Source organism: Neophocaena asiaeorientalis, unplaced genomic scaffold, assembly GCF_003031525.2.
Source record: "Neophocaena asiaeorientalis asiaeorientalis breed wild unplaced genomic scaffold, Neophocaena_asiaeorientalis_V1.1 scaffold1211, whole genome shotgun sequence".
NCBI lineage: Eukaryota > Metazoa > Chordata > Mammalia > Artiodactyla > Phocoenidae > Neophocaena > Neophocaena asiaeorientalis.
The window spans coordinates 200,944-228,171 of record NW_020173209.1 but is presented as its reverse complement, the minus strand read 5'-3'; the positions used below and the strand labels follow the sequence as shown (position 1 = coordinate 228,171).

Below are 27,228 nucleotides of genomic sequence, written 5' to 3'. Positions count from 1 at the left end.
TCCGGGCGGACCCCCGCCGGGTCCTCTGGGGCAGCCCCGGGGTCGGCAACAGGAAGAGCTGGGCTAGGGTTGACCCCGTGTGAGGAGCCCGGGAGCATGGGAGCAGGTCCCTGCCGTCAGGACCAGGAAGGACTCGGGGCCGCGCAGAGTGAGCCCCGTCCCGGTGAGCCCGTGTGGCAGGCGTGCACCCTGGGGTACGGTGACCCCGGCGGCCTGTGCCCCTCCCGCCGGACCACCCCAGGGTCTGCTCTAGAGCTGCAGAGGAGGGGGGCGAGGGGGCCCCCGCCCCGCGCGCGCACCTTGTCGCGGATGCCCTGGCGCATGACCTCGCGCTCGGCCTCCATCTTGGCGTACTTGGCCTTGCGCTCCTCCTCCTCCTGCCGCAGCGCCTCCTGCCGCTCCTCCTCCTTCTTGGCGGCGTCAGGGTCCTTCTCCTCGTCGCCCCCGAGCATCTTGCCCATGTCCTTGGTGGCCCCTGGGCACAGGGAGGCGGCAGTCAGGCCGGGCCCGCCCTCTCCCTGCCCCGCTCCCGTCCAGCAGGGCGGCGGCCTCAGGCCTCTGGGCCGCGGCTGCGTGTGCGTGAGCTCCTGGGGTGGAGCGTGTGTGTCTGCCGGTGTCTGAGGGCAGGTGTGTCTGCCGGTGTCTGAGGGCAGCTGTGCGTGTGTGTGCGCGTGCGCCTGCGCGCGCGTCTTCTCCAGGCCCGAGTGCAGCAGAGGCTCAGCCTCCCCAGCGTGGCAGCGTGGCTGAGTGCACGGCTGTGTGGGCTGAGGCGCCGGGACAGGCGACAGGCGTCTGGCGGGCTCTCGGTCACTGTGCAGGGCTGGGGGCCGGCCTTGGCCCAGAACTGCTGGCGGCTGCACGTGGCAGCACCAAGGCCATAATTTCTCTGCCTCGCCAGCTCCACTTTCCTCGTGAGCTCCTGACTCACAGGCGACAACAAACACCTCCTCGGATGCCCTCTCTGGCTCGGCCCCCGGGACAGAGATGCGTAATGACTGCCTCAGAGCGTGGTCCTGGCCCGCGGTGGCCCCAGCCCCACTGCACCCGGATGCACGGGCGTCATGGGGAGGGGAGCACAGGGGTTAGCGCTGCGGGTCAGCCGACCTCAGCCCCCGCGGCCAGTCACCCAGAAGCGCCCCGCACTTACCCACACACGGCCTACAGGCGTGAGGCCAGCGCCCCGTCACCCCTGCACTCCCCCTGGGAACCAGCCACGCTCCTGAGTGGACCCCGGGCCAGGTTGCTGCCCTGTGACTGCCGTCCTGTCCCCCGCCTCTCCAGCCACCGGTCTCTGCAGGTCCTGCCTCTGCCCTCTCATCCCGTGATGGTCCCTCCCAAGCGCGGCCCAAGGCTAGCTGAGTCCGCGCCTCGGGAAGAAGCCGCGAGGCCCCTCTACGCCCACATCCAGGGGTGCCCCCTTCCCCGCCCTGGCTTCGAGGCCCGGCTCTGTCCTGCCCGCTTCTCTCGGAGTCTCCGCTGCGCTGTCCTCAGCGCTCCAGGGACTCCTGTTCTGAGGCTGCACAGGTCCGTGCAGCACGGAACCTGGAGAGACTCCCTGCCCTGCAGACACCTGCACCAATGATGCATCTGCCGGTTCCTCGGGAGTGACACGTGCATCTGCCCCCGTGTGGGCAGAGGGAACCATTTGGTGGGAAGGGGGCAACTTCTGGTTGAGTGCTCTGGGCTGAAAACTAGACCTCCGTCGGGCCGGGCCACACCTGCACCACGTGGGCCTTCCTAGCTGCTGAAACTACTACAGGGTCGCAGGGTAGTTGCCACCACAGTCACTGCAGGGACGGGGAGCCCGCCTGGATGGGGCTCGGCCGATGGCACAGATACAGACGCTAACAGAAAACCAAGAGCCTCGTGTCAGTTTCCACCCACATCTTCAGAATTCTGCAAAGGCGATTTCAAGCCAGTGGCTCAAGAAACTGGTCATGAGCAGGGCTGCTGATACACTGTCTCATCGCTCCCTGGATGAGGGGCTGGCATCTCCCCACCTCTGGGGCCACCGTCCCCGGCAGGCGGTGAGGCAAGCAGGGACAAGCCCCAGTCCACGAGCAGCTGCAACCTTCCCAGCCTCCCTGGCCGGCGGGCCAGCTTCTACGCAAACTCCCCCCTTGAACAAGCTCGTTCACACTAAAGTGAGAGTGACCGATAGCTCCTGCTGCCCCCTGGAGAGTGCTGGCATCTTAAGGCAGAGGTGGGCGAACCAGTCTCGTCTACGTCTCTCTCCCAAGAGGAAAAGTGGGTGGAGGCTGGGGTGGGGGCTGGAGGGGCCTCCCTGCCTGGGTGGTCTGGGGCCCCAGACCTGCTCCTCCGACGTGCTGTGTGGGCTCTGGGCCTAGTGGTCCAACAGGCGTTTACTGAGCACCCGCTGTGTGCTGAGCTCTGCACACCAGGAGCCCCACCCCAGACCAGGGGTCTGGCCCTGCCCCCACTGGGGCGCCGGGCTGGCCCCCCGGAGGCAGAGAGGGCCCAGGGGGGGCTACCCCAGCACGCGGAGGGGACTCTGGAGGCCGATGGTCTCTCCACGGCCAGGGCGGGGCACCGACGCTCACTCGACCGCTGTGTGGACGCTCCCGGCACCAAGATCGGCACCGACGCTGCGGGCCCTCCCCCGTGGTCCCCGCCCTTCGCCCGACCCCGCCTCCGCACGCGGCCCCCGCACCGTCCCCACACGGTGCCCAAGGCTGGACCGAGAGCCGCAGCCCAAGCCTCCTGAATCCCAGGCGGGGGTCCCGCAGCCGGCCGTGCCGGCCACGTAGAGGTGTGGGCACAGGGGCCGACCCCACCCCTGCCCTAGCTCTTCTCGGAGCCTCACCTTGCCGGTGACTAGTGGGGAGGGGTGCGCCGGGGCAGGGGCGGCGGGTCCCAGCCCTCCTTGACAGTCAAAGCCCCGGGGACGACCTCAGTGCAGGATGAGGTGGCGGTGCCTCTCTAACCCTGGCGCAGGTCCCACACTTGGGTGCAGGTTACGCAGAAACCCAACAGCTAGGGAGAACTTTCTAGAACAGCGTTCGCGGGGTGCCCGCACAGGAGGAGACGGGGTCTGCCCACACACCGGCCTGTGGATGGTGGACAGGAGCTGGCCCGGGCCTGCCCTGGCCTCCGCCTGCCGTCCCTCAGTCCACGGCCCTCAGGTTCTCCGCCCTCCCTGACGTAACACCCACCCCGACTCTGTAGGAGATGAAGATGCTAAGACTTCTCTGCAGGCCTGCAGCGGGGAGCGGGGGGCGACGTGGAGCGAGGGGCTGCGATGCTCCTACCTCAGGGCCTTCGCACCTGCCGTTCTTCCTTGCGCTGAATTCCTGAACCTCCTCCTACTTGCTCCCAACCCAGGGTCTTTCTCGACAGGTTTTCCTGGGACTCCTTGTGTGCACTGGTGGCCCCTACGGTCAAAACCCTTCTCAGCATTCACCACCTTGAATGCATCCAATTACGCTACCTCATACCTGATGGAAACGATGTCTATTTAAACAGTACGTAAATTAAAGCTGATCCCTAAAACTTCATTTTGAAATAATTTTAGGTTTACAGAAGAGTCACGCAGGTAGTCCAAGGGCTCCTGAACGCCAGTGGCCAGCATCACCCCGTGTTGACCCTGGTACGTTCATCAAAGCGAAAATAACCTACACTGTGCCATCAGCCAAACCACAGGCTGTATTCAGATGCCACCACTTTTTCCACTAATGTCCTTTTTCCGTTCCAGGATCCAATCCAGGGTACCATATTGCATTTAGACTAAAGTCAACTTTTTTAAAAGAGAAAAATACTTTTTAAACTTGAAATAAAACCATGGGAAAACTTATGAAATTTAACAAAAAACTAAAAAACACCTAAATAAAGAAAGATAATTGTCACGCTTATGGATGGGGAGACTCCGTAATGTAATGTCTGTTCTCCACAAACTGAGTCACAGATCTGTGCAATCGCACTCAGACTCTCAAGAGCTGGAAAGGGGGGCTTCCCTGGTGGTGCAGTGGTTGAGAATCTGCCTGCCAATGCAGGGGACACGGGTTCGAGCCCTGGTCCGGGAAGATCCCACATGCCGCGGAGCAACTAGGCCCGTGAGCCACAACTACTGAGCCTCCGCGGCTGGAGCCTGTGCTCCGCAACAAGAGGGCCGCAACAGTGAGAGGCCCACGCACCACGATGAAGAGTGGCCCCCGCTTGCCACAACTGGAGAAGGCCCTTGCACAGAAACGAAGACCCAACACAGCCAAAAATAAATTAAGAAAAAAAAAAAAAAGAGCTAGAAAGGAAATTCTGTGACAACTAGCAAGTGAAGAGTGTTGCATAAAGAAATGCAAAGGCCCCTGGTCAGGAGACACCGCAGGGGGAAGCAGAGGAGGTGAGCCTCCTGCCAGGAGGGGCCACCATGCGTGGGACATAGCATGCAGTTCTGCAGAGGAGGGAGGCAGAGTGACCGAGTGGACAGACTGCCTGTAGACCCACAGACACACAGACACGGGGCTCGGACATGTGGCCAGTGACAGGAGGGGCTTCGGAACCCTGGAGAAGACAGCCATATTTCCCTGGGGTGACTGAGCTCCTTGCGAGAAGCGTGAAACTAGACACTCACGTGACGCCACACATTTTTATTGACTATCAATCTGAATATGACCCCAAGATAGAGCGGGCCCTGCTCACCACAACTAGAGGAGGCCCGCACACAGCAGTGAAGACCCAACGCAGCCAAAAATAAGTAAATAAATAAATAAATTTATTAAAAAGAAAAGTAATAAAAAGAAAAACAATTCCATTAGCAATGCTGACAAAAACATACAAATCTATGACTATATTGTTAATAGATGTGCAAGTCTGTTTTACCTAAGACTATAGAATTGTTGAGAGAAGTCTGAAACGACCTAAACGAATAGAGATACACCATGTTCATGGGCTCAGCACTGCTATGAGATCAGTTTTCCCGAACACTGGCTTCAGTGCAATCCCAAACAAAACGCAAATAGGCTTCTTTGAACAAATTTACCAGCTCATTCTAAAGTTTATATGGAAATGGCAAAAGGCCTAGAATAGACAAAACAATTTTGCAAAAGGAGAACAACTTTAGAGGACTTACCCTGCTTGCTTCCAAGGCCTACTATAATCCAGACAGTATGGTACTGACAGGAGAATTGACATGTGGACCCATGGAATGCAATAGACAGTCCAGAAACAGACCCACCCCTATAGGGTCAAGTGAGTTTTTGACAAAGTTGCAAACATTATTCAGTGAAGGAAGGATAGCCTTTTCACAAGCGGTACTAAAACAATGAGATATTCCTACACAAACGCACAGATAAACTCATAAATGTCTTCCCTAACCTCACACCTTATACAAAGCTCAGTAACAGACCTAATGGAAAAGCTAACATTATAAAACTTCTAGAAGAAAGCATAAAAGAAAATCTTGGTGACCTTGACCTAGGCAAAGATTCCTTACACAGGTGACAAAAAGCACGAGCCTTAAAAGAAAAACTGATACATTGGACTTCATCAACAAAAAACTTTTGTTCTTCAAAAGACAGTGTTAAAAAAAAAAAGAAAAAGAAAAGGCAAGACTGTGAGAATATATTTGCAGACCATACGTCTGATAGACTCTTATATCCAGAATACATAATGAACTCAAGGACAAGAACACAAACCACCTGGTTTTAAAAACAGAAGCTCTGAATAGACATTTTACCAGAGAAGAGACACGGGTGGCAAGTCAGAACCTGAAAAGATGTGCCCGCTCTTACACAGAGCTGATCAACACGCTCGGCCGTTAGGGTGCAAACCGAACTCACAGAGCAGGACCACCAGGCGCCCACACGACTGTCTACGATGAGAAAGACCAAGCATGTGCTCGGAAGCTGGCGGGGGGACCCAGGACCCTCGCCCGTGGCCGGCAGGATGGGGGGGATGTAGCCGCTTGGGACGGCAGTTGGACAGTTTCCTATAATTAAACGTGCACCTCCACCGCAATCCCACTCCTCGGCACCTACCCAGAGAAATGGAGACGCAGTGGGAACGGCATGTGCAGCCCCATCTGTAACAGCCCCAAAAGAGAGGCCCCTCAACGCCCGTCAGGAGGTGAACGGACACACGAAGGCTGGTCCGTCCACCCGAGGGCACTGATGCTCTCGGCAGTGTGGAGGAATCTCAAAACCTTTACGCTGAGTGAAAAAAGCCAGGCACAAATTCTATGACTTCACTTACGTCAACAGAAGTGCAAATCCGTGTATGGTGACCGCAAACACGTCAGGGTTGCCTGGGGCCCAGGGCAGGTGGGGGGCTGCGGGTTGCCAAGGGGCCGTGCAACAGTCAGAACCCAGGGAAACGCACTTTACCCAGGCAGTGCTCACCCGGCGTCAATCACATCACATCCAAACTGATCTAAAGCCCTAACAAACGAGCAATGAGACGTGTGATACAGGCCGTCTCCTCCAGTCGTCACCCGGCCGTCTTCCCCAGTCGTCACCCGGCCAGATCCAAGTAATGAAAAGATGACCAAACCCATAACTTTACAAGTTTGAGTTTTAGAAACATGTCCCTGATTAACCCTTAAGCTGAAGGGGAAATAAAACTGAAATTGTAAAAACTCTAGAAAGCAAAGAAAAATAAGCACTTTCTGTCTAAACTGGGATCCATGTGGCTAAACTGGGATCCACGGCTAAACTGGGATCCACGGCTAAAACTGTTTTAAACTGGGATCCACGGCTAAACTGGGATCCACGGCTAAGCTGGGATCCACGGCTAAAACTGTTTCTGGAGGAAAAGTTATTCCTTTAATTGTAAAGAAGAAAAAGAGAAAGTTTAGGAACTTCATTATTACCTTTAAAAAATTGTTTTGGAGAGTCCACTGAATTTCATAAGGAGAAAAATTAAGGGGTATTATACTATAAAAGGAGATATCAAATTCTCTCTCCACACCCACCTCTTTTGCCGGTGACATGATCATATACCTAAAGAACTCATGACACTCCAGTGAAAACCAACCAGGACCAATGATGGAATGTGGCAGAATGACTAAGTGCAATATTTACAGATAAATGACTTTTAAATTTGCCGCATACTATCAATAACAAGCTAGAAACATAAATGGAAACAATGGTCCATTTACGATAATTATAAATGTAGAAAATCGGAATGCGTTTAACGAAGAGACCTATGGCACCCGCATGTAGAAAATATCTCCGTGAATGGGATGGCTTCGCACAGACTCTTGAGGTTCCTGACGGGGTGGCTCAGTGTCACGAAGATGCCAGTTCCTCCGAAGTTAATATACGATTGTACACAACCTGGGTTACGCTTCCAACGGAAACTCCAACAATTCTTTTTTTTTCTTTTTTGGGGGTTTAGATAAAGTTAGGGCTCACGTGGCAGAATAAGTGTCAGAGGAGATCTGATCCAGGTGCCTTACGGATGGGAAATGGCATCCCTGCTGTGGGTCCTGGAAACACCTGGAGAGTAACAGTGAGAAGGTCATTGACTGGAGATGTTGTTTCTTTTAAATTTTTTTTTAAAAATTATTTTATTTATTTATTTTTGGCTGTGTTGGGTCTTCGTTGCTGTGCACAGGCTTTCTCTAGTTGCGGCGAGCGGGAGCTACTCTTTGTTGTGGTGCGTGGGCTTCTCATTGCGGTGGCTTCTCTTGTTGCGGAGCACGGGCTCTAGGTGCGTGGGCTTCAGTAGTTGTGGCACATGGGCTCAGTAGTTGTGGCCCGCGGGCTCTAGAGCACAGGCTCAGTAGCTGTGGCGCATGGGCTTAGCTGCTCCACGGCATGTGGGATCTTCCCAGACCAGGGCTTGAACCCGTGTCCTGTGCACTGGCAGGTGGATTCTTAACCACTGCGCCACCGGGGAAGCCCTGGAGATGTTTTAAATGCGACCATGTCTATTGCTGGGGAGCCCAGGAAGGTGCCCCCAGAGTCTGGGCGGGGGTGTGCTCCCAGTGGGTTGGGCCGCAGTCACACTCAAGCCCATTCAGAATCCACTCACCCACCCACCCTGCCGGCCCCTCCCTACATCCATCCCAATGAACCACACCCGTCCCTGGAGAAGCGGGTGCTGAGGCCGCCGACTTGGCCTGTTTGTTTCGGTTGCAGCCTCTGCAAATGGCTGGAGACCAGCTGACCTCTAGGGCACAGGGCCACGCGGCCACGATGCCCCCATGTCAGGGAGTCCCAGGCGGCCGCGGGCGGGAGGCTCCACCATACGCTACGAGGGCCAAGTGCAGACAAGGAGAAAAAAATCCCTGTGTACGTTTTTATGATTATCTGAAGACAGAAAACAGATTGGCAGGTTACAAACCAGGTCCATGCCAAACCTGGATCCTAAAAAACACAGCCCGTGTTTTTTTCAGACTCATGGAATGTTCACGAAGAGCAACCGAATGTTCGTCCACAGCCTGAAGAGGCTCACCTCACGGTCATCAGGATGGCCATCATTTAAAACCCAAACAAACCAAAACCAACCCAGGGAACAAGTGTCGGCCAGGATGTGGAGAAACTGGAGACCTGTGCGCTGCTGGTGGGAACCTAAAATGCAGCTGTGTGGAAAGCAGTAGGAGGCTCCTCAAAAAATTAAATATAGAATTACCATAGGATCCAGCAAATCCACTTTTGGGTATAAACTCAAAAGAACTGAAAGCAGGAACACTGAGAGAATTGAAAGTAGATGTATGTACCCCGTGCTCACAGCAGCAGCATCGCGATAACCCAAATGCCCACCGACAGATGACGGATAAACAAAACGCGGTCCATCCGTACGATGGAAGACCGCGCGACCTTTAAAAGGAGTGCAATTCTGCCGCACGCCACAATGCGGGTGAACTTGGAAAGTATCACGCTCAACGAAACAAGCCAGACACAAGAGGACAAATACTGTACGATTCCACTTACATGAGGTCCCTAAAGTAGGCAAAATCAGAGAGGCAGAAAGTAGATGGTGGGAGCCGGCGGGGGTCAGTGCTTCCTGGGGGCAGAGCCTCAGTTTGCGAAGATTGAAAAGTTCTGGAAACGGATGTTGACGGCTGCACAGCAACGTGAATGTACTTAATGCCACTGAACTGTGCACTTAAGAATAGTTAAGGGGCTTCCCTGGTGGCGCAGTGGTTAAGAATCCGCCTGCCAGTGCAGGGGACATGGGTTCGAGCCCTGGTCCGGGAAGATCTCACATGCCGCGGAGCAACTAAGCCCGTGCACCACGACTACCGAGCCTGCGCTCTAGAGCCCATGCTCTGCAACAAGAGAAGCCACCACAATGAGAAGCCCGCGCATGGCAACGAAGAGTCGCCCCTGCTCGCCGCAACTGGAGAAAGCCCGCACGCAGCAACGAAGCCCAATGCAGCCCCACTCCCCCCAAAAATAGTTAAAATGGCAAGTTGTATGTCATGTACGTTTTATCACAATAAGAAAAGAGAAAATTTAAATCAATTTATAATCCCGTGTCTCAAAAAAACATGTCAGGCTGCAGAGACAACCTCAACATGTTTTCAAAGTAGGAATGAGACCGAGTGTCTGATGGCGTCAGGAAAGCAGACAGCACGACAAACAGGGAGACTGGGAACAAAAGCCCTCCTCCCAACCCTACAGACGTGAAGTTTCTCTTATGCGTTAGAAAACACGAGTGAAACTACAGTCGCTGCATTTCTGGGAGCTTGAGAACCATGCGATGCAAGATCTAGTGAGATCTTCGGGCCAGCCAGCCTGCAAAACCCCTGGGGCCCGGGCCTCACACCTGGGCTCCGGCCTGTGGGGGGGGGGGCAGGGGGAGGCGAGCTCAGCCGACAGCAAGGGCACCGCCCTAAAGAGGTGGAGCTTCAAACTCCGTGGACGCGGACAGGCACCTGCTCGGGTCGAGGGGACGGAAAAGGGCACAAAGATATGCGAATTCAGGAAAAAATGAGGGAGAAACAGCTGCATTAGACGTTAGATGTTAGAATGATCAAGTAACACCTTTACACTCTATCCATACACTTGAAAACCTGCGTGAAGTAGATTTTCTAAAAAATGTTGTCAAAAACTCAGAACTATGCCTAAGAATTCACAGATGCATTCTTTCAAACAGTCAAGAAACAGATAATTCTTACGATATTTAGAATGTTCTTGGAAGGGAGGAAAAGAAGGAAATCCTCCCGTTTATTTCTGTGAAATCAGCACAAGAACGATGCCAAAACTCGGCTGGGGCGGGCCGGGCTCCCACGGAAACGGCAGTGCCAAACGCTAAGCCAGAGGTGGGACTGAAGGCTGGCATTTCTTACAGAATTCTACAGAAAAGGTTCATTTTAGGGATGCAAAGGTGGCCCGATCAGAAAGCAGTTATGTGCCGACGCTGTTGGGGGCTCCCAGCCCGCCTGGTGCGGCAGGGACCGTGTGCCTGTTCCCAGCCCCCGCCCAGGGTCCCGCACGGCCTCTCCCTTCCTCTCCTGTGGAGGGTGTTGCGCTGAGGGGGCCGCCCCGCGGGCACGAGGGCAGCGGCTGAAGCTCTAGCTGTCCCCGGCCCGCCTGGAAAGAGGCCTCAGGCACCGTGGTCCACACACCTGACCATCCCAACGGCAGGCGTCCTCGGTAACACAACCCATCTTAAAGCCGCTTAATGGAGGCACAGCGGCCATAGGATAAATCACGCAATTAGACAAACGTGCACATCCATGAAGCCATCACCGCAGTCAGGACACTGGACACATCCGTCCTCCCGAGGTTCCTGGTGGCCCCGTGTAATTCCTCCCACCAAACCACGTGCAGACGACTTCTGACCTCCTTTCTGTGCCTGCAGGTCACTCCCCAGAATCTTAGATAAACACAGTCACAGCACAGGCGGCCATCGCGGGAAGGGGCTGGCTGTTCACCGAGGTGGTGCTTTGCTGAGTGCCCACCGTTCCTTCCTCTTTCGGGCTGAGAGGGTGGGCACCGAGGGTGTGTCCGGTCACCGGTAACAGACACGGGGTTGCTTCCAGTTTGGTCTTTGTGGATAAAGCCGCACAGTCTTTGTGTGTGTGCCTGCCTCATTTGTCGTGGGGGGATACCCACGAGTGGGCACCGAGTTGTGTGGCAAACCGAGGTTCCACTTTTCAGGAACTGCCAACTGTTTTCCAAAGTAGTTGTGCCGTTTTAAACTCCCCCCGGCGTGTACGGGGCCCCATTGCTCCGCGTTCCCGCCAGCACGTGCTCCTAGGTGCCCCCGAAGTTCTAACCGCCACGGCGGGTGCGAAGCAGCCGCTGCCTTTCTCTCCTGAACAGGGATGTGAAGCATCTTTTTATGTGCTTAGTAGCTATTTTTATATCTTTTTTGACAGAATCCCTATTCAAATCGTTTGCACACTTTCAAAAATGCACTTTTTATTTTAGAACAGTCTTAGATTTACAGAAGAATTATGAAGAGAGGCAGTACAGAGAGTTCCCGCGCGCCCCGCAAACACGTAACGTTAGAGTCGAGGAGCCCACGTCAAGAACGTTGTTACTAACCGATTTCCACAGTGTCTGCCTGCGGACACTGGATCCCTCTCTGTTCCGGGATCCCGTCCAGGGGCCGTATACATACGTCAGTCGTCACATCTCCTTAGGCGCCTCTGGGCTGCGACAATTTCTCAGACTTTCCTTGTTTGATGGCCTGGCCAGCTTTGACGAGCGCTTTGCGGGAATTTTGTTTGTCTCTCAATTAGGATTTGTCTGATGTTTTTCTCTTGATTAGACTGGGTGATGGGTTTGGGGAGGAGGACCCCAGGGGAGGCAGTGCCCTTCCCATCCCTTCCCATCCCATCTAGGTCACACTCTCGTTGTGACGTGCCACCTCGATCTCCCAATTTGAGCTGAGGGCTATGGTCCACCTCCTTGAGCTTCTGCCCATTTCTTTCTTTCTTTTTTTTTTCTTTAAAGTCATGTGCATGATATATATATATATTTAATAGATTTTATTTATCTATTGGCTGCATTGGGTCTTCGTTGCTGCACGTGGGCTTCCTCTAGTTGCGGTCAGCAGGGGCTACCCTTCGTTGCGGTGCACAGGCTTCTCATTGCGGTGGCTTCTCTCGTTGCATAGCACGGGCTCTAGGTGAGCAGGCTTCAGTAGTTGTGGCATGCGGGCTCAGTAGTTGTGGCTCGAGGGCTCTAGAGCACAGGCTCAGTAGTTGTGGCGCACGGGCTTAGTTGCTCCGTGGCATGTGGGATCTTCCCGGACCGGGGCTTGAACCCGTGTCCCCCACATTGGCAGGCGGATCGTTAACCACTGCACCACTAGGGAAGCCCCTTCTGCCCATTTCTTGATTGGGTTGTTGATCTTATTATTGAATGGTAATTGGTATTCTGGATACAAGTCCAATTAATCTTCTTAACTAACTTTGTTCATCCCCACCCCCATTTCATTAATTTCTATTTTGATCTTTATTTCCTTTTTTCTACTTATTTTGGGTTTTGTTTGATTTTCTTTTCCTAGTTTCAGATGTTAGAAGTTGAAGTTAAGGCACTTTCCTGGTGGTCCAGTGGCTGGGACTCCACACTCCTAGTGCAGGGGGCCTGGGTTCAATCCTTGGTCGGGGAACTAGATCCCACATGCCACAACTAAGACCCGACACAGCCAAATAAAATATAAATAAATAAATATTTTTTAAAAAAGAAGTTGAAGTTAATCATTTGAGACTTTTCTTCATTTCTATTGAGGTGTTTAGAGATATAAATTTCCCTCTAAACATGACTTTCCTGAATCCCACAAATAACCGTTTTTTAATTTCCACTCAGTTTACAATAATTTCTAATTTCCGTCTTAATCCCTTCTTGGCCCCATGGGTTGTTTAGTTTCCAAATATTGGGGGGATTTCCCAGATATCTTTCTGTTGTGTACCTCTTGTTTCATCCCAATGTGGACAGAAAACACATTCTGCATGGCTGGAATTGTCTACGTTTATTGAGACTGGTTTTGTGGCCAAGAAGAAGGTCTATCTGGGTAAGTGCTCTGTGAGCTGTCATCTGAAGTGTCTGCAAGAAGAAGGTCTATCTGGGTAGATGCTCTGTGAGCTGTCATCTGAAGTGTCTGTAGAGTCAGTCGGCCAGGCCAGTTGGCAGTTTGCTCAGGTCTGTGCGTCCTTCTGAGTGTCACCACCCGAACCTGCAGGTTGTCTGTTTCTCTTCTAAGTTCTACCTGTTTTGGCTCACACGTCTTGAAGCTCAGTTATTACTTGTAGAAATGGTCGGGACTGTGGTGTCCTCTTGATTAACTGGCTCCTTTCTCACTGGGATAGGGCCGTCTTCACCCTTGGTCACAATCTTTGCTCTGAAATCTCTGTCTGACACTGACGTGGCCCCTCCAGGCTTCTTTTGATTAATATTAACATGGCTTCTCTTTTTCCATCTTTTTATTTTTCCCTTATTTGTGTCTTCATAGTTCAGGTGGGTTTCTTATAGGCCTCATAAAGTTGGGTCTTGATTTTCTACCCAATCCAACATCTCCGCCTTTTACGAGAAGGCTCCCAAGAGGAAGAGCTGAAGAAGCCACAGATCACCAGGCATCCCTGAGAATAAGAAGAAGGGACGACCTCGGTTGTGGGGAAAATTATCCTAATTAAACATGGCTCTGATCCCACCTAACAAAGCCTAAAGGCAAGAAAGGAAAGAATCAAACTGTCTCTAAATAACCTGATCGCATACTGAGCAAAGTGCGTATATTTAGGAAAACAGAAATACCCAGCAGCGACAGGGTGAACGAACTCACAATGTGTGGCATCCAGTGAAAATTTTCCAGGCGTGCAGAGAAGTGGGAAAACACAAAGCATAACGAGGAAGGGCTGACAGCGCTGACTACATACATACGTACGGTGAGAATATCTAGAACATCACAGAGTTAAGTGGCAAATGGCAAGCATGGAACGGTAAGTAACAGAACATTCACCTAAAACGTAGAAATCACAATGATGGCAAACACTGGGTATTCAAAAATTTTGCTGAGTGAATGAAAGATGCTAAATCACACTGTTATCCCCAAAATGTAATTAAAAATGAGATCAACTTTATCCACCCAATCAGCAACAGTTTGACAAAACCCCATGTTGGGGAGCGTGTGTGTGACCTGCACGACGGAGCCTGGCCATGGCATATTTTAGCGAGATCTACTTAGAGGGCAGTTTGGAAACGTGTGGTAGATTAGCCATGCACATCCTTCTGCTGTATTGTATTCCTGTCAACAAAGATATCGCGTGCTATTAATACCACGTATAAAATAGGTAACTAACGAGGACCTACTGTATAGCTCAGCAAACTCTACTCAGTGCTCTGCGGTGACCTAAATGGGAAGGAAATCCAAAAAAGAGGGGATAAGGACTTCCCGGCTGGCGCAGTGACTACGAATCCGCCTGCCAGCAGGGGACACGGGTTCGATCCCTGGTCCGGGAAGATCCTACACTCTGCGGAGCAGCTAAGCCCGTGCGCCACAACTACTGACCCTGTGCGCCACAACTACTGAAGTCCGTGCGCCTAGAGCCTGTGCTCCACAACAAGAGAAGCCACCGCAACGAGAAGCCCATGCACCGCAAGGAAGAGTAGCCCCCTCTCGCCACAACTAGAGAAAGCCCGCGCTCAGCAACAAAGACCCAACACAGCCAAAAATAAATAAAATAAAGAAATTTTTTTAAAAAGAGGGGATATATGTATACGTATGGCTGATTCACTTTGCTGTACGGCAGAAACTAATACAACACTGTAAAGCGACTACACTCCAATAAAAATTAATTTAAAAAACCCAAAACGCGAGGATATCGTGGTTTCCTGAAGGCCACCCTCTGCGGCCACAGCACTGCCGCCTGAACACAGGGACGCGCCTGAAAGACAAAGCTCCTGCTTGGCTTCTCCCCACGCGGCACCTCTTGAGGCCGCACGTTCAGTGTTTATGCACCTGGGTTTTGTTTATCTGTTTCCGACACTAGAATGCATGCTTCATCGGATGCAGACTCTCCGTCTGTGTGTGTGGCTTATGGTTAAGAACTCAATAGATATATATTGATTGACAGGATGTAAGTGCAGGAACGCCCAGTGCAACACTGTTCCTGAGTGCAAACAGGCTGGATGTGTGATGCACGACATTCGGTACTGGTTAAGTCAACGGTAGTGAGTTCATTCAAGTGCAATGACAGGCATCTTAATACCAGACGTCCCGATGGCAGGCGTCCTAACCCCAGGCGTCCTAACCAGGTGTCCTAATGCCAGATGCCGTAATACCACTTGTCCTAATATCGCCGTACCTCGTTTCACTGTGATTTGCTTTATTGTCCTTTACAGATACTGTATTTTTCACAGACTAAAGGTCTGTGGCAACCCCGCATCAAGCAAGACTGCTGGCGCCATGTTTTCAATAGCACGTACTCACTTCACGTCTCGTCACATTCTGGTAATTCTCACAATGTTTCACACCCTCTACCAGCAAAAAAGATTATGACTCACTGAAGGCTCAGACGACGGTTAGCATTTGTTAGCAGTAAAATTTTTTAACCAAGATATGTACACTTGATGTGTCTCTTCTCAGACATAATGCTACCGCACACTTAACAGACTACACTGTCGTGTAAACACATCTCTTGTTTGTACTGGGAGGCCAAAACGTTCACATGGCTCACTTTATTGCGACACTCTTTACTGCGGTGGTCTGCCACCAAACCCGCAATGTCTCTGAGGTCTGCCTGCACTGGTCTTCTCGACACCCGGCGGGCTCACTCCAGCTAACCCTGTGCTCCACGTCCTAACTCCAGGAGGTCTAACAGCTGATGGTACCGAGTTCTAGCGAAACATGCTGGATCGAACGCACGTGCTTATCTAAACCGCTTTCCACAACCCCGCTAAAACTGGAGCAAGGAAATGTGAAAGTATAATTCCACGAGGACAAACAGACAGGAGAGGAGAGAACAAGGTGGCCGAGGTGTCCGATTTGGGGAAATGCAGAGCAGACGTGCAGGGAGCACCCAAGCAAGAACAGGGGGAGAGACCGCTGCGCAGCTCACGTGCAGGCAGAACCCAGGCCGACTCTGGTATCAGAGGCGCTAGGTCCTGGGGGAGGGGCTGAGGTCTGCATGAGGGGCACCTGCGCTCCACACCCTGGGGACCCACCACCCAAGCGGCAAGGGGGAATCAAAAACCCGTTGCGCTGGAGAAACTGAACCAGAGCCCCTCCAGGCTCAGACCAGTCTCAGGCACTGTGGGGGCAGAGGTGACGCATCCACCTACAGACAGGGGTCAAGGGGATATCTGTTTCCCGAAACTGGGGACCTCGCCAAGCCCCCACCCACTGCCCTGCTCACGGAACCCACCATCCAGCCACGCAGAATCTGTTTCTGGAGAAATGGAGCCACGCCTCCCAACAAGACCGAAAGATGCTACCATCTGGGGCTCTCCAAACATAAAAGCCAGCTTCCCACATGTTTCTCCCACAGGTAAGCCAGAAGTCCCCCACAGCACGCAGGACCTCAGCCAGGCTTTCAGAACTCACCCAGAGAGCCCCCAGCATAAAGATGGCACCCAGACAGGCAAGGGTGCTCAGAGGAGACAGTACAAGGGCCAGGGGAACCCTTGAAAGGGAGGGCATTCAGAATGCATGGAAGAGATTTTGGAAGTTAAAAATGTAAATGCAGAAATGAAAAGTTCAGTTGAAGAGTTAGAAAATGAAATTAAGGAAATATCCCAGGAAGTAGAACAAAAGATAAGGAGATGAACAACGGGAAAGAAAACAGAAGGAAACAGAATCAGAGCAGAGCGGCCCAGAGCTGAGAGGGTCAGATGAGGGCTCAGCAAGGAGGCAGCCAGATCCCTGTCCCCGGGCCGAGTAAGTGCACCCGCAGGGGGTGAAAGAAGACCCACAGCAAGGTTCTGAGAGTTTGAAATTTCAAAATGCCAAGTCAATGAGGAAACTGTAAAAGCCTCCAGAGAGAAAAGCAAACTGGTCATGTAAAAAGTACTGGAAGTGAGAACAGCATGTGACTTAAGAGCAACTTTAGAACCTGCAAGACAACTGACAAAAGGCTTCAAAATTCCAAGGAGGAAATTCTTTAAAATCTACAACTTTATACCCAGCCCAACTGGCAGCTATGCCCCAAGGCACAATAGACTCCATGGCCCTCCTGCGCGCCCTCTGTTGGGAAGTTCCCAGCGGCCCAGCAGGAGAGGAGAGAGGAGAGGGGCCTCGTCCGTCAGGCGGGGACAGCGCACAGCGCTCATGGGGCGGAACGTGCCCGAGTCCAGATACGTTAACTCAGGGCAAACCACAGGTTCAGGAGGAAAGAGCGTCATCAAGGCGCCTGTTGCCGAGGGGACATGGGGGGAGGGGCAGGAGGTCTGTCCCAGCTCAGGGCCCCCACCCATTCCAGGAGACTAGCGGAGTGTCTGAGATGATCCACGAGCGCATTACTGAGGAACAGCGGGGACGCGTCCACAAGGACCGCTCCTTGCTGGTACTTACCGTTCCAATGGGCTCCTTGGGTCTGGAGTCAAGTTCACCTCTGCCAGGAGGATGGGAGGAAGGTGGGCAAATACTTACAAACTGTTCCTGGAACTTGGAGTTAAGTCTGTACTGATTCTGTAGCTCATCACCCAAAGGGCGAGTTTCGTCTAAACCTGTCTACACAGCAGACAGAAACTTCCCTGAAACACGCACTCTTCAAAGGGCTGCTGTCAGGAAATGACGCTGTCCCGCGTTTTCTGTCTAAAGCTGTTTTAAACCACAGTCACCGTGGCAGGCTGATCCTTGGCCCCCAGCTTTGGCATAGCCAGCTGAGCCTTGAACTAGTTCTAATAAGTGGATAGCGTAAAGAACTTTGCAGAGTCTTTTAAAATTAGAAACAGATCTGAAGGCATTTCTCCTGGAAAAAAATAATATTATTTCACATAAGTAATGAGTGATTCTAGCAGATGAGTTTGAAAGCAACGCAGTGTCTCGATTTTCCATATCACTTCTTTATGTTTTCTGTATTATTGCAATTCCTTACAATGAACATTTATTAGTTTCACGGTAGGAAAAAAACCCACTTTCACGTTAAAAAATAAACGTGGATAAATACCTCATCAAATTGAATGCAAAGATAAAAATATGTTTATGGGGGCTTCCCTGGCGGCGCAGTGGTTGAGAGTCCGCCTGCCGATGCAGGGGACGCGGGTTCGTGTCCCGGTCCGGGAAGATCCCACATGCCGCGGAGCAGCTGGGCCCGTGAACCATGGCCGCTGAGCCTGCGCGTCCGGAGCCTGTGCTCCGCAACGGGAGAGGCCACAACAGTGAGAGGCCCGCGTGCCGCAAAAAAAAAAAGTTTATGCATTAAGAAAGCATCGACGGTAATACCAAGCCTCCAGATCGGAATCACAAAGAACAGAGGCGGGTGTGGGTGAAGGCCGGACAGAGGAGCTCACAGAACTGCCGGAAGGACTTGGCGAGAGCTCGAAACACACAGCGTCGCACATGACGGCAACAATTAAAGCTTGAATAATGTTTTCGAAGGGCGTGCGGGTTCCACAACACTGCAGAAGGTTTTGAAAAAAGAAAATTGAGTCCATGTATTAAGATTAAAGAGTGAAATAGCAAGGAAGCATTTAAGAAAGGTGAAAGTCAAGGTGACACAGGTTAGATCAGACGTTAACTGTCATGATACACATTCAACAGTTAATGTTCTTGCAAAGCGAAGCCCCTCAAAGACGCCCACCCCGCTGCCCTGTGGAGGGTGCTTGGCCTGAGGGGCCTGTGGCTGGGGTCCGTGGGCACCGCCTGCCTGGCCTGCGTCGGAGTCTCCTCGACACCCCGGGCCAAGAAGTAGACCAGCGTCCAAGGGGCAGCCAAACCTGTCTCGCCACCATCCACTGTCCATCATCCACCGCCCCGGGGCCCGGCTTCCAAACGCCTGTCCAGCCGCACTCCCACCCGCTGGCCAAGCTCCGAAGGAACCGGAGGCGGGTGAGTGGACTTTCTGCCTCATCCTAGGCAGCGGACAGAGCCCACCCGCTCCGGAGCGTCTCTGCCCAGCCCTCGGGGAGGGGAGGCCCAAGGCATGGGCCCTGTCTCACCCTGCTGACCACCACGCTCTGGCCCCAGGCCTGGCAGCCTCGCCTCCTGAAGCCGGCCCAGGGGCACGGCCGGGGGGCTGGCTGGTCACGTGGAAGGCCCCGGCCCGCTCTGCCCACATCTTCTGTGACGCTCCTTCTGCTTCTGTGGCCTGGGAAACCTCTTTGGCTGGTCTGGGGCACCGGTCGGACGTTCCACACCCGTCAGGGAGAGGCCCCGGGCCGCCGCTGTCCCTGCCCGCTGAGCCAGGTGCCAGGTGGCACATCTGGTCTTGGCTTCAGCAGGGGACACGTGGAGACAGAGGCGAGATGAAAATGCCGATTAGCGAGTCCAAACAGAACCAGGATCTGAGACAGGTGGCACGGCCGCCGGCTTCCTCGCGCCTGGACCCCAGCTCCCCTGCGCTCACCCACTGCCCGGTCTGCCGGGGGAGGGCCTGGGCCCTGAGGCCACCTGAGGCGGGAGCAGAGGCTCACGAGCTGCTGCCCCCCAGCAGCCCCTCCTAGCCACCTCCACGCAGGCCCGGTGCCAGGCGCACAGACCCCCTTGACCACAGCCCGACACACAGCTGCGGTGGGACAGCCAGGCAGGGGGGCATCGGGGTTATACTGTGCGGGGCCTCAGGGACCCGGCCGCGTCTGCACCTGTGCAGGGCGGGCCCCGCCAGCAGGGTGTTGGCAGACAGCAGCCCGTGGACCAGACGCAGGGCAGACCCACTTCCAGAGGCTTCCTTCTGAAGGATGCTAAGTGCAAGGTGGTCCTCGGCCCCAAACACCCTCCGGGGCCCGAGGCTGGCAGCTTGCTGGGGCTCCGCCCTCAGCTTCTGTTAAAACTGTTTCGATCCTCCCTGCTTCCTCCTCCCGCCCGCAGCCCTTGCACTTCTTCCTATCCCAAGAGGCCCAGCACCTGTGGCCTTCCCGCCAGCTCTTGGGCCGCAGGGGCCCAGAGGGTAAAGGCAGAGGCCCGGGGCTGAGGCGGCCTGGGGCGCACGCGGTGGCCAGCACCCTCCTGGTGAAGCCCACCTCCCGGCCGAGGAAGCAGAGCTCAGCAGGCAGTTTTGATGTTTCCACTCGGACACGGCCACGGCTTCCCCAGGGAAATGTTAGGAGCGGCCATTAGCACCAAAAGATGCAGACCCAGGGCTGCTCCGGCCAGCTGCCCAACCCCAGGAGTCCTCGACCTTCTGAGTCTCAGTCTGCGCTGGCACCCAGCACCCAGCACTCAACGTGCTGCACTCAGCACCCAGAACTAGCAGTCAGAATCCAACCCACAGCACCCGCAGAACTCAGCACCCAGTACCCTAATCCTTCCACTGGCCCCCAAGGAGGGGCCTGGCCTCAGACACTACAGTTCACGGTCTAGTCCAGGGGACCAAAAGGGACCCACAGGGCCGCCCCCCTAAGAAGCAGCCAGAGGTCCTGACTGACCCCGGCGGGGCCAGAGAAGCCACGTTCTACCCTGTCCAGGAGACGAGAAAAGTGCGGGCAAAGCTGGAAAGCTGATCTGCACAGAGCCCAGAGCACAGGCAGAGGCCAGGAGGAGGCTCTGGATGGACCCCAGCCAGAGCCCCCCGCCCAGACAGGATCCGGGGCTCTGAGCAGCCGACAGCCAACGGCAGGAGCCTCGGAAGGACCCCGTTCTCCTCTCCTCTGCCACGAGGGGCAGGAGCCCCGAGGGGGCCGCCTTAGGGAGGGGCCGCTTGCAGCTGCTGGGAGCCCCCTCCCCTGATCCGTCTTGACCTGGGTTTGGGTTCACGAGGCTGAGGTCTCTGAAACTTGTCAGCACTGGGATTTGCCTGGACTTGGTGCTGGCTCTGAGGTTTTCATTCAGTCCCTGCCCGCTCTGTAAAATGTCCCAGCATCAAATGCAGGGCGACCCAGGCCAGCCCAGCAGCCTCCCACGTCAGCACGAGATTCCTGAGAGCTCGCCACGCAGGAGCTATTCAAACACGCGCTCTAATCCCAACCAGAAGTCCTCGCCAACCAAGGCAAAATGAAATGACTTCATGCGTTGAAGCACGTTATATGCAGTTTACTCCCTGGTTGGGGCTAAAGCATTTACAACTGAGTGGCGGCTGAGCCACCAGGAGTGCCTCTCCTGAGGGAAGGGCTGTCCAGGGCTTCAGGAGAACAGGCCGCTTTCTCTACGAGACAAGGGGTAAGAAGCGTCTTCACTGAGCCCCATGAAGTAAGCCAGCACTTTCTCGATCCAACATGGCATCTGGGCAGCCCATTCTGAATGAAAATTGGCATTTTATCTTCAAGTATTTGCCAGCCACCTGTGGAGGAGGAGCCCGGCTCTCAAGAGTGAGCAGGGGAAGGAGGAGGCACCTCTGCCCTCTGAGAGCTCGTGGTCTGGGGCTCCTGCACCTGGAAACCCAGGTTTCCCAAGCTGATGCAAGCTGCCTTGTTTGGAGGGTGATGTGCCTCCTTGGCCCTCACCTTCCCAGACCTTCTTGCCCATGACACATAAATGGAAACCATCTACGAGATTCCACAGACACACTCGCCAAGCAGACAAAGGGATTGTCTCCTTCTTCCTCCCCTAACTGTGTACGTGACGCCGGAGCAGCAGCAGCCACTTTGTGGCGGCGAGGAGCAAGCGGAACGCCCCACTAGGATGACAGTAGCACAATGAAAGCCAGAGCCAGGTCCCTGATGGCACCGCTGAGCAGCTGAACCACTTCCTGACACCTCATCATGTGAAAAAAACAAACCGATTCAAATCACTCTCTGTCTGGTTCTCTGTAATCTGAGTCAAAAGCATTCTCCCCAATGCAGAATTCTAGAGTTTCCCTCCCAATCTGCTCCTTTCCCTGCGGTACAGCTCAGCTTGCGATGCTCATCCTACCAGATGCCAGAGAACCTGGCCTCCCCCGGCCAGTGTCCCAGCAGAGCAGCCCTGGGCATGTGGGAGGCCCCTGATAAGCAGAGTGAGCCCTGAAACAGACAGATAGGGCAGGGGAGCCTGTGCGACCAGCCCAGGCCTCAGGACCTGGGTCTGGGACAGGATGGGGACGCCCGGCCTTGTCCTCGATGTAGAGTCCCATGGGTGGACACTGGGGGCCGGGACAGGACTGCCTCTGCGGCCCTGACCTGAGGTCCTAGGAGGCGAGGCAAGGGAGGGTCTGGGGCAGAGCCACGTCTGACCGGCAGACACCTCGGGAGCCCCGGTTCTGGGCCCCCCAAAAGCAGCTGCAGACAGGCCTCAGCTGGGCGCGGCCGAGTTGGCAGCAGGGAAGGGGGGCTCCAGCTGCTGCACAGAAGAGGAAGGAGGCCCCCAACAGCCCAGAGGTGGGGGAGGTGCTGGCCCTGAGGGAGGGGCTCCCCTGCCCAGGGCTTCTGGCTCACAGAGGGCGCTGCCCTCCCTCCTCCTGGATCTGGTCCCTGTGGCCCCTAAACATCTGGGAACTGATCCCCACGAGACCCCCTCGGTGTCCCGGCCGAGAGCACATAACCCACCACCAGCAAGGTGTGGAGGCCCCCGGCCCAGGCTCTCTCCGGGGGGCGTCAGTAGAGCACCTTCCCTCCCTCCACGCAGGTCTGGGTGCTAGAGCTCCTGCCGCCCGCACACGCGCAGACGTGCCGGCCTCAGGACAGCGGCTGGTCATTCCCTCGTCCTCCCCACGCACCAGGCACAGGCCCCCTGCCCTCCCGCTTCTGGAGAGAGGGCAGCCTCTCAGCCGAGCCCAGACCAGCCTCCCTGCCCGCAGGACGGGCCCAGGGCCGACTCTCCGCAGGACACCATCCACACTGACCGAGCCCCTGGATGTGGCCAGGCAGACCTGAGCTCGGGGAGAAGACCCCTTAGGCTTGGGCACTGGGCTGCCCTCCAAGCCCGTCCCAGCCCCTACGGCCACTGGACCTTTGCGTGTACTGGGTCCCAGTCTGTCTACTCCTCCTTGGAGCCCACCTCGGACATGCCCTCCTCCAGGAAACCGTCCCCTCCCCCTCACCAGCCCGGAGGACCTAAGCGTGTTCCAGACACAGAACATGCCACACTGAGCAGAACAATGGGACAGACAGCTACGAACCGGGTCACTTGGGCCAAAATAGACACACTGCTCCTGATTTAGTCTGGTGAGCGTCTACAGGGACCACGCTACCCCGCCAACTGCCCACGCTCTTGTCCACAAGGCAAATATAGCTCCGGGGCCATTCGCCACTTCCTGGTCTTGGGGGAAGACAGTTTCTTCAAATTACACCCTTGAGGACCCTGAGTCCCAGATCTGTGCAGACGCGGCCGGAGCGCCTGGCCCTGGCTCAAGGCCACTTTGCCGCAGACAAGCTCCCAAGCCATCACGTGACTGTGAGTCAATGTTTTCTTCTCTTGGGGACGGAACGCTGGCTTATTTAAACGTCAGGGTGTGTTGATGGACCTCAGGAGGCCCAACACCTGTCAAGTCCTCCAGGACGTTTCTCTCGGGGAGAACAAGTTTGCCAATAGCTGTTCACCTTCCTCGACTACTTGGCCTCAGAAGAATGCTCCCTGGCCAGCCCTGAGTGCCCCCAGCTCCCCGGCCTCAGGGCAGATGCCGGCAGAGCCACCTCCCAGGGATCACGTCTTCTGAGTCTGAAGGAACCCAGGCGCCCCGTCAGTCCACAGAGAACTCAGGCCCTAAGAGCAGACACTCCAGGGGCCCTGCCGGGTCCCATGCGGGCTGCGTCGAGAGAGGGAGAGAGAGAGAGGTGGGCCCTGAGCAGAGCCCTCCAATGTCCACTCCAGGGGCCCAGAGGCTGGGCGTCCGCGCAGACCCTGCCATCTCACCCGTCCCTTCCTCTGTGGTCCACGCCACCCACCTGCCCTCAGAGGAGCAGCTCGAAGCCGGGAGTCTGCGTGAAGTCAGGGTTTGGGGCCGCTGGCCTTGCTGAGACGTGACAGGCAGGACAGCTGAGTCCCCCTGCCAGCCCCTGAGTCCCCCTGTTCACCACCCACAGCTGGGCCGCCGACAGCCCCCGCCCCCGTGCCCGCAGCTTGCAGCCCACCTGCCGGCCTCTCCCAGTGGCCCTCCCCGGCCTGCCCGCACTGCCCCCCACGGCCCCTCGTCACCACGACGTGACACCTCCACTTCCCTTCCCTCAACCCCCACTTCCCTTCCCTCCAGCAGTAGGTGCCCCGAGGTCTGTGCCGGCTCCCACGTGACCTGTGGTCCCCAGAGAGGTGGGCTCTGTGTCCGACCAGACAGGCCAGTGGAGGAGAGGGCCCTCAGCAGGGCCCCGCGGCAGCCACAGCGGCAGAGCCAGAAGCCCGCCGGCAGGGCAGGGGCCCCAGTACGGGCCGGGCCGCAGACAGGTGCCTACAGAGGGTCACGGGCAGGGCTCGCCTGGGACTCACGGCCATCCGAGTGTGAACTGGCTCTCCCTGAGCCTGCGCCGTCCCCATCTGGCCCGCAGCACCAGCACACAGCCGGCCTGCCCATGGCCCAGCCCCGCCTCGTGGTGCCCAGATCGTGCAGACAAGCAGGATGGACGGGGCAGAGGCTGCTGGAAGAGCAGCGACCAGATGACTGAGGGAGTGAGAGGCGTGTGTGCCCCGGACGAGCCCCGTCAGCCCTCCCCAGAACGCTCAGCGCTCAAGGGTGCTGGAGGCGGGGTGAACAAGTCAGGGCCAGACAGGTGGGGGTCAGAGGTGTCCACAGCCCTGCAGGTCCCAGGCAGGTCCCAGACTGGGCTCCTCCTAAGAGCCCCAGAGGGGACAAGGCTGGGCAGACACAGGCATGCGTCTGGGGGGCTGCGGGCGCCCCATCTGTCTATCTGTGTGATGTGGGACTCCTGAGTCCTGCAGCTGCTCTTCCCACCAGGCAGTCACCTGGAAACCTCTGCCCCAACAAAGGGCCTGCCTGAGAGGCAGGGCCAGGCAGATGGCCCGGCTTAATTAGGCCACACGGAGCCTCGTCCCCAGCGCGGCAAGCAAGGCCTGCCCGGGGCTCCCTCCAGGCCTGTCTCTCCCCTCATTTCCGCTGTGAGCCTTTCTCTGAGTGTGTGTGTGTGTGTGGATGTGTCTCTGCTTCCGGCCCTGACTCTATTTCTCAGCTTGTTTCTAATACATCCCTGTCTCTGTGTGCCTCTCTGTCTGCCTATCTCTCTGTTTGTCTCTGTCCGTCTGTGTATGTCTATGTCTGTCACTGTCTCCCTGTGTCTGTTTCTCTGTCTCTCTGTTTGTCTGTCTCTCTCTGTCTCCCTCTCTGTTTCTCCCTGTCTGTCCCTCTGTCTATGTCTCTCTGTCTGTGTCAATCTGTCTCTGTCTACATCTCTTTGTCTGTCCCTCTGTCTGTCTCTCTGTCCTGCATTTACACTTCCTGACCTGATTCCCCGGGTTCCCCAGTCTCCGTCTCGGCCGCCCCATCTTTTCCATGTTTTCCTCGGCTGTCCTGTTCTGAGCCTCTAAGCCCTCAGCCGCCTTCCCTGCCTGATCCCCGCAGCCTGGCTCCCGCTACCCTGCTCCTGCATCCATCTCCCTCCAGTCCCGTTTCCCCACATCTCTGTGACTCCAGTGTCCGAGGCATTTCCCTTCGTCTTTTTCTCAGTCTGTCTCTGGCCGTATCCCCTCTGAGTTAGCCTGTCTCTGGACGGCGTCCGGGGTTCATCCCGCCTCCGTGTCCGCGGCTCTGGCCTCTCTTGGAATCATCTCCTGGTCTCCGTCTGTCTGTCTCTCACCCACACTCATCCTGAGAGACCAAAATGACGCCCATCAGGGGGAGAGAAAACACGGCAACAGAAAGCAAGGCCTCACCTGGAGCAGCCCCTGCCCCCAGCAGCACTGGGGTGCGAACGGGGTGGGAGTTCGGGGGAACGCCAGGTCTGGGGCCCCAGGGCGTAGCTGCTGCCTGAGGGGCCTCCGCTGGCGGCACCCAGGCTCCCACGTCGCAGGAGAAACTTTGGGCTGACACGGAACAAAGGGAATCCAGGCAGGCAATTACCCAGCTGATTTCAGCCACGCAGACAGCGAAATCAGATATTTCCATTTTCGTGCAAGCCCACCTCGGGGCCCGAATCAGCCGCCTGATTCATTATCTGTAACAGCCTGGGACCGGCCGCGTGGAACCTGGGTCCCTCCTGGTGCCTCTGCTGCTTTGGTCCCTGAATCACGTTCCAGTGACGTAACCATCATGATCAGACGCAGCCCGCAGCCTATCCTTGACCGTGAAGTCTCAGGAAATGTGGCCTCGGGCCAGGCCCAGACGTCTTTCCATCTAATTTGTGCTGCGTGGAAATGCAGTCACTCTCCAGGAGACAAGCCCACCCGTGGGGTTCCTGTCCTGGGCACGGTGGCACTGACCTCTCTATCCTGCCCCTCGTTCCTAGCACCAGAGCCCCCATGGTGCCCCACCTCTGGTGAAAAGCTCTCCATCGCTCCTGCCAAGAGGTGGCCCTGTCATGCATCACCTGACACGTGCCCGGCTGTGAGAGGCGTCAGGTCAGGGTGTGACCCACAGAGGCCACGTACGGTCCCGGGGTGGTCCCGTCACACGAGGAAGACATCTCTAATGGCAGAATCAGGCAGCGGCCACCGGCTCCCATCACAGGGAGCTCCCGGAGCTGGCGCTGCACCAGGGGAGCCAGGGTGCACGGGGCCGGCCCCGTGGGCCAGGCTGACCAGGATGCAACTGTGCCAGTGCGGACCTCGATCCGCTCCCCCGCCCACCTCCTGGGCCAGGGTCTCAGCTCACTGTCCTACATCACCTTCCTCTCCTGGGCCAGGCTCTCCGGCTGTGCTGATGGCCTTGACTCAAGGAGGCACAGGGTTCCTTTCAAAACCAGCAGCAGGGCTGGAAGGGGGGTCCCCTCGCCCAACACACAAAGAGGCTGCACTGCCTTCACGGGGGCGGGGAGGTGGGGACGCAGGTGGGTACACACAAGCTACCCGGGGCCTCTTCTCTTATGCCTGTGCACGCGGGGGCCCCTCCCTCGTGACACTGCAAAGTCCTCGCTGGAGGCCACAGGTCCAGCTCTGCTCCTTACCCCCACTCTGCGGCCTCCTGCACCCCTGCACATCAGAAGCAAAGTCCCCGTGGGGGGCCACCGGATCTGACCAGTGGGATTGACCCCTGGTGCGCCCTGGGGTGTCCTCCCAAGGCCGACAGAGGTACTGCTGCTCAGGGCCACCTGGGGGGCTCCGCCCGGACACAGTGCACTGGCATGCATCCTCCCCCACCCCCAAAGCTGGCCAGGTGATTCAGGACGCACTGCCTTTGGCCCCTCCCTGTTCGTCCCCCCGCCCCAG

At 55.9% G+C, this 27,228-nt stretch overlaps 1 protein-coding gene across 1 annotated transcript in view; it reads right to left on the bottom strand.

Moving 5' to 3' along the window:
• CPLX1 (complexin 1) overlaps window positions 1–27,228 on the bottom strand; it is a 36,722-nt gene that overhangs the window by 7,798 nt on the left and 1,696 nt on the right. The window contains exon 3 of the mRNA XM_024745016.1: window positions 300–475. Coding sequence (XP_024600784.1) covers window positions 300–475 — 176 coding nt within the window. The remainder of the gene's footprint in view (window positions 1–299; window positions 476–27,228) is intronic.